General features: G+C 38.0%; 1 protein-coding gene across 4 annotated transcripts in view; it reads right to left on the bottom strand.

Moving 5' to 3' along the window:
• Window positions 1-1,804: 1,804 nt before the first annotated feature.
• The window catches only part of KCNT2 (potassium sodium-activated channel subfamily T member 2), a 114,240-nt gene continuing 108,842 nt past the window's right edge, over window positions 1,805-7,202 (bottom strand). For all 4 annotated transcript variants that reach the window (XM_084210914.1, XM_084210911.1, XM_084210912.1 and 1 more), the window contains 2 exons: window positions 5,352-5,436; window positions 1,805-5,015 (listed from right to left, as the gene is read on the bottom strand). In XM_084210914.1, coding sequence (XP_084067040.1) covers window positions 4,904-5,015; window positions 5,352-5,436 — 197 coding nt within the window. In that variant the 3' untranslated portion in view covers window positions 1,805-4,903. The remainder of the gene's footprint in view (window positions 5,016-5,351; window positions 5,437-7,202) is intronic.

Below are 7,202 nucleotides of genomic sequence, written 5' to 3'. Positions count from 1 at the left end.
GGTTCAGGTTGGCCATCAGGAATAATTTCTTCATGGAAAGAGCTGTCAAGCATTTGAACAGGCTGCCCAAGGAAGTTGTGGAGTCACCATTGCTGGAGGTGTCCCAAGAAATGAGTGGACGTGGCATGTGGCATCCAGTGCAGTGGTTTAGTTGGCTTGGAGGTTCTTGCTGAAAGGCTGGACCTTGGTGAAATGATCTTGGAGGCATTTTCCAACCCTAATGATTCCATGACTGTATAAGATACGGTAATAGAGGCTTCGCTGCAGCCTGAAGCTGAGTGCACAAGCAGCATAATCATTAACGCGCAGTAAGAGATACTTGCCAGCTGTACAAATAAAAGGCTATAAAGATACTAATTCCTTGTTTTTGTTTGGAGTCTGTGGAGTCTGCCACACCAATGTACAGTTATGGAAGCAGTGGGAGTTTATAACTCTAGCAGAAATAAATATTAAAAGCTATAGACTTGCCAGCAAAATGAACCAGTTCATCAGCCAGCCCATACTGGTGAAAGGATACAAGAAATGGGAGAAGTGATCTAGAGAAGTTCTCCTAGGATCAGTAATTGGTGTTGTGGGTCTCAGTGATTAGTCAAATCATTAGTGTTGTACCTGTGTGCTTTAAAGGTATCAGAGCCCTGTGCTTCTGCATCCCTATTCAGGATGCCCCAATTTGTCTGAGATACTTCCTGCACATGAAGTAGTACTTACTCTTTCATTTCCATACTTTGCCTCCCGCTCTCTCTGCTGGTTGACATGGGCCAGCTCCAAATCGTAACAATTTAAAGTCTAGATTTTGTAGAAAATTTAGTTCACAGGAATGTCAAATACTTGCTTTTTTACTTAAGTAGAAATATTTGCCTTTTTAAGCTTCTTAGGAGTTTATATTTGTGTTGAATTACTATTATTGACATCCTTGCATTGGCAGTGGAGGCAATAATTAAGTATATAAATATTATCATTAATATTTTCAATTAACTTCAGAAAATTAAAATAAGCAAAATCTGGGTCATCTCTCATAACTTAATATGAATGATTAATTCTTTTCCTGTATCACTGCAGTGCATATTCTGTACCACGCACAAGGAACAGTGGCTGAAATTTTGAAGTGCTGCTCTTTAGACATTTATTCATTGTACATCTGTTTCAAGGTGGGTAGGGTTGCTTCTTATAGAATATCAAGAATATGAAACCATATTTTATGCATATTAGTTAGTTTTATAAATTCTACATTTATAGCACTGCCTTGAAGAAGTATTTTTATAAACTTCATGTACAAATTGATGTACCTGCATAGAGCTGCTTCATGTTATTAATTCATGTTAAGATTTTAGGGGCTGGTTTCCATTGGATATCAAGCAGAATTCAATGCTGCAAAATCTCATGTCAGTGCTCCAAAATTGCTTTCAGCCCTAACTCTCTAGAAGCTAGAGAATTTTGTGTTACCTCTGCTGCATTTGATGTCATTTCAGTTTTCCTCCCCTGCTGAAGCCTAACATTTATTTGTTCTTTAGCTTTTTTTGGTGCATGGGTAAATAAAGCAGTGTAATATTCAGTAATATGCATTTGTATACTTGGAACTTGTTAAAATGTAGTTGTGGTATAAAGTTGTTTGTGAGAGAGAAAATATCTATGCTGGGAAATAACTGTTCTTAATTTCTGAGACAAAATGTCACAACTTCACTAATTCATTTCCACGGCAGGTTTTAAAAACTCAAGAACTTTATGCTTTTTACTTTGTACATGAATTCATGTGTGTTGTGAATTGGAGTGAAACAGTTAAGGAAACACACTGAATGCCATTAAAAAAGTTCTTGTGACTTTTTTATTGCAGACTAGGTAACACATTTTCATAGGTTGTGGCTTTGCTGGAGATTCCCTTGAGAATGAAGCAATTATTATCAGCTAGCACTTCCCTCTCTGGGTCTGTGACTTGGGTACCAAACTGCTTGGGCTGTGCTAAGGCAGTGCTGGGGAACAGGGCCATCTTTGGGTTGTTGATAGAAGTGAGCCAGGAGGAAAAATACATACAGTTAGCACAAATAGAAATAATCTTTTTTTCACAGCTCCACATTTCTCCCTCTACTTAGTGAATTGTTGCTTGCTCAATCCCCTCTGTTCAACAGTCATCTGACTCTGCTCATTCTAGAACTTCATCATCCCTTCTCCAGCACTGAGCCTTGAGACTCCTGCTCCTCAGTCTGGTCTCCAGTCCAGTTAGGCTTGTGTTACATTTCTGATAATCATGATGAGAAAAAAGTGTGTGAACATAAGATTGCCTGTAGGATGACCATTAAAGAATCATCTTCCTGGCCACTGAGGGACTGTGCATACTGTCTCATCCAGGGTTAATGCAGTGGTGCTTAGGCTGGTCTTGGAAGATCAAAATCCCACTAGAATGCAGCCTGTCTGTGAAGATATTCCAGAGGAAGCAAACCTGTTCTGCTTTCAACATGAAAGACAGCATTATTCTGAATAGCTGAACTTTGTGGTACATTATTCATGGGTTATTAGAACTTCTGCTTCATCAGAAGCTGCTGTTAGCTTTTATTACCTTGCTTATCTTCGGCAGATTTTGAAGAGAACTAAGTGTTTGGTTCACAAAGATTGCCTTGCATTCATTTTAGGGACTCCAAGAGTCTCCAGCTGTCTTTGTGTTTGCTTTAGCAAATCTTCTGGGGCTAATGAGCAATTAGAAATTCATTAGGCCTGGAGAAATACCAGGTCACATTAGATACCACTATTCCAATCTAGCTGAGCAGCAATTCTGCTGAGTTAAGTGGGCAAATGGACACACCTGGCTGCTTATTTCAGCTGCTTTATGGGCTGTTAAATGGGAGGACTCAAGGCCTCACTATGGATCCTTTTGGCAGAGAGTCCTTAAATCAGTGGTGTGTGCTGTACACACACAGGAATTCCTGTGAACTGTGACTCAGGCTAAAAGCAGAATATCCAGCTTGCCTCCTGGAGGAAGCCATGGTTCTGGAAGCCTCTCTGCTACTTTGAGACTCCATTAGAGAAGCCTTCAGTATGCAACAAGAGATCCTTCTAGTATTTTGGAATGAACATTTTTAAGAAACTTGTATTTTTAAAAAAAATATTTAACTGGAATAGAGTCTTCTCCCTGAAGGTATTAAAAATAGAAAAGTTATTCACACTGCACATGCAAGCTCTTCTGGGTAACTTCTATGACAGGTCTTGGACAAGATCCTGTACCATATACTGTTTCTTTTTCTTTCTGAAAAAATGTAGACTTCAGTCTGTGCAGCTGTTTCAAATGTTTCTTTGTTTCCCACAGTGCCCATTTGAAATACTTTATCTGTGAATAAACTAGTGAATGACTCAAGTGTGGAAAAGCACTGAGCAGTAACGGACTCTAAGCAGAACTACTGAATTGTTAAACCTTGGAATATTAAGAGGAAGGCAGGAAGTAAAAGCAGATTTGCTGTCATTCCTAATATGAACGTGACTTGATTTTAGTATCCTTATAACGCTGATAAACAGGCTCACATCCACGAGCTGCTTACTGGGCAACTTGGTAGTGGTTTCTGTTTCAGAAATAAAATATACTTCTGCCAATTAATATACAAGAGATAGAAATGATTTTGACTGGTTTTTTTTTTTTTTTTTACAAATAGGACATCAAGGGAGTTCAGAGAATAATAATTTTTTCCATATTAGACTACCTGCAAAATTACTTGGTTCTATGTGGACACTTGCAACAGAAGGGGGTTTAAAACCTCAAGTATGTTCTTCCCCATTTATGACAATGATCTTGAAAGGTCATGGACAGACATGCTTAATTCTGTAGAAAGCTTGACCAACTGTAGTTGCTTCTGACATGAGCAGATGCTTTCTTGTCTACATCATGCCGAAGCACAGGTTTTAGATCCAAAATGCTTTTTCACACTATGTGGAATTACATTCATTTTGTGGAATGGGTTATAAATCTCTTTAATCTTCAATGAGATACATAATTTCATGTAAAAACATATCACTTTTGGGTAATCTGGATGACTAGGCATGAAATGCTATGGACAAACTGTAGTTCTGGCATAGTCATGAAAATCTTAAGGGCTTGTAGTAGGAATCATTCCCTAGAGGGATGCTTCCACTTCTGTGTTATAATCTACTCAGGTTTCTATAGAAAAACCCACCAAGGTTCAAAGGGTTGTGTTTCACCTGAGCTACCACTGTATGCAGCTTCACACAGTAACTTCCCAGTTTTTTTGCCAGTGTTGGGAGAGCTGCCTGTGTGAGATGAGAGGGACTTTCCTGCAGCTGGGCTCTTCTGTCATTGATGTGTCTCAATCTCAGCCTCTGCAGTGTGACCAGGTTGTGTCATTCAACCTGGTCTGTGCAAACCCAAGGAGCAACAACCCAGGTCCTGGAGGCTAAAATGGGACTGAAACTAATCTGTGTTAATAAAAATGGGTGGCAGGCTGAAACTGAAAATTATTTCAAAGACTGAATTCTTGACACACAAAGCCTTGTTGGCAGCTTTAGGTATTAACATATTTGCTACTACAAATCAGGCATTATCTCTCTATGGGCATCAGATGATCTGACATTGGTCAGAAGCTCAGTCACTGACATGCTGCCACCTAAATATGCTTAGGAGCATCTAAGCAAAACGTGGTGGAATCTGACATTTGTTCATGTGGGTTAAATAGCAACAGGTATCATCATTTTGTTAGGCTGACAAAGTTCAACTATCATGAACAGGCCACAGACCTGACAATCCCTGAAATCAGAGTTTCTAGGCACCACATTTCTGCATTTGGTCACTTACCCACTGTCATTTTGTTTCCAAAATCTGAATAAAATATACCACTCAGTTTGCAAAATGGTTAGTGGAAACAGCATGTGTATAAAACTGTCTCTGAATGCTGTGGTGAGTTCCATATCAAAGCTGTGTCTCCTCCCTGGTGTCCTGTCCCACTGTATTGCAGAAGCTGTTCTTTCGGCTGGGCCCAGCATTTGGAACATAAGTCAATGGGTCAGGTCGGATCAAGTATCTACAAAAAGAAACCACAGCTGTCACTAAAACAACATGGTGCAAGCCAGGGTAAGTGCATACAGTTGTAATGTTGAAAAGACCTGAGCAAGACTTAGAGCTGCTTTGAAGGAGCTTGGTTTAGTTCCTGTGGTAGCATTCGTTAGATTTTTTCAATTTAAAATACAGAGTAAGAGGAAGATGACAAGTTAACAACATTAAAATGTATGTATCATATATTTATATTGTATTTTAAGTATATACATATGTAGTATAATTTGGTGTTACTTTAAATAGAAGTCTCCTTTTTTGTTTTACACGTCTTGTGAGTGTTTTTTATGTGTGTGCTTTAACTTACACTATATCATTCAGCTCTAATCTTGTATCTGGAGAAGGGTTGATCAGGATGTAGGAAAGGGTGTTCTGATGATCATTCATTTCATCTAGAGGACAGGGGAAAAAAGTACCAAGTAAATTACATTTACAAATGAATTGTGAGAAGCCTTACTTCTGACATATTAATTTGATGAAAGTTCATAGAGCTGCAAAAAAGTGTTTGGTGTCAGAGTGATTTCAAATAAGTTTAGCAATTACTTTTCAACTGTACTCATATTGAAACTACCTGACATTATCAGGTTATCTTTTGAGTTATCAGCTGTGAAAACATCCTGTTTTCTAATGTTTTAAAAATCTTCTGTTTTTTTTCAGTTGCAGCAATTTGAATGTAACCCAATTTCAGTGGGATTTACCAATCTCTGCTGCAGCTTAGCTTGGCATCAAGTTCAAATGATGGCAAAGGTTAAATACAGGTGTGTGGCATTCTCATACATTTCCAAATTTGGTCAACATAAACCTTTTTTCTCCTTTTTCTATTTATCTAGGAAGCACTTCCCTTTTATCACCTCTGCCAAGGGCTTGAAATGTGAAGGCTGTATAAATGGAAATTGATATGTCTCTTGCATTTTTAACTGCTCTCCTAATGATGGGTTGAAATGAAGGCTGATAATTTTTATTTTTAAGGTTTAAGCTACACTTTTGTAGCTGCTATTGAAATATCTTTTTGTATAATTTTCTCTTGGCACACTCCTTGGGCTGCTGCAGTGAGACTGGTTTTAATCTTATCAGACTAAAGAAGAAGCAAAAGGAGAGGCAGTGCTTCTGTGTCAAATCCTCTGTAGCTTTTTAGGAAAATGTATAAATCAGAATCAGATAAATGTAATCAGGTAAAGCATTTAACTATCAAGATTTTGCTGCTTTGAGGATGGTATCTAATAGTCCTAAATTTGAGTAATTAAATGAATATTTACTTTTGGCTTTTAACTAGGATTTGAAAAGAAAAGCAGGAATACAACAAAGTGTTCTTGTTATTAATATAAAAATTAAATTACAAAACATTTTTCTGTTTTATCAAATGTTATTGTTGCCTGTGAAAGCCCTGGAAAATATTTAGGCCTGAATCTTTCTGCAGAGAGTTGTACAGAAACTTTAAGAAAGAAGGCATAGAAATTATTCAGATGGGTTGTGGAATGAAGAGCCTGTATTTACATATCTAGAAATTCCTGGTGTTTGTAGGAAATTAGAGCCCATAGTCCTGGGGTTTCCACCCAACATGCTACAGGGCCAAAGCCAGAGACAGGCAACCTAGGCAGTTGTGGTGCATGTGTTAAAAAGTGTTACAGAGCTCTTGTCCATAGCTTAAAAAACCCCAAAACAACCCTACAAACTAAAAAGCAACCTGACATCAGCCTTGCTGGAGAACGATTTGATGGATAAAAATGGCCTCTAGAGACCTAGTGAAACATGCTTTCTAAAAATGACTGTCATATGATAATTTGGCATTATTTTTGAAAATAGTGGGGAAAAGGCAACATCCCTCACATATAAACAACTCCCTGCCCTGACATGAGTGAACTTCACAACAGCCCTGACTTCATCTTTATTTCAAGAGCTTTGTGGAAATATGGTGCAGCTGTTCAATGACTGGGGAATATTTATAAATTCACCATGCACATATCATCTACTAAATATAAATGTGACTGACATGCTACCTTTTGAGCCTTCCATCTCAGCATAGGAATGGGTGATAATAGAATGCATTAAAAACACTCCACGTTACTCTTAGTAAATGAAAAAAAAAACAAACCAACCCAAAGCTAAAGCAACAAAACAAAAAGCACTATCATAAACTTAGTGTTTTGGTTTTGGCTCC

This window comes from Fringilla coelebs (assembly GCF_963513975.1).
Source record: "Fringilla coelebs genome assembly, chromosome: 9".
NCBI classification, from domain to species: domain Eukaryota; kingdom Metazoa; phylum Chordata; class Aves; order Passeriformes; family Fringillidae; genus Fringilla; species Fringilla coelebs.
The sequence above is the reverse complement of the archived record's forward strand: the minus strand, read 5'-3'. Positions and strand labels throughout refer to the sequence as shown.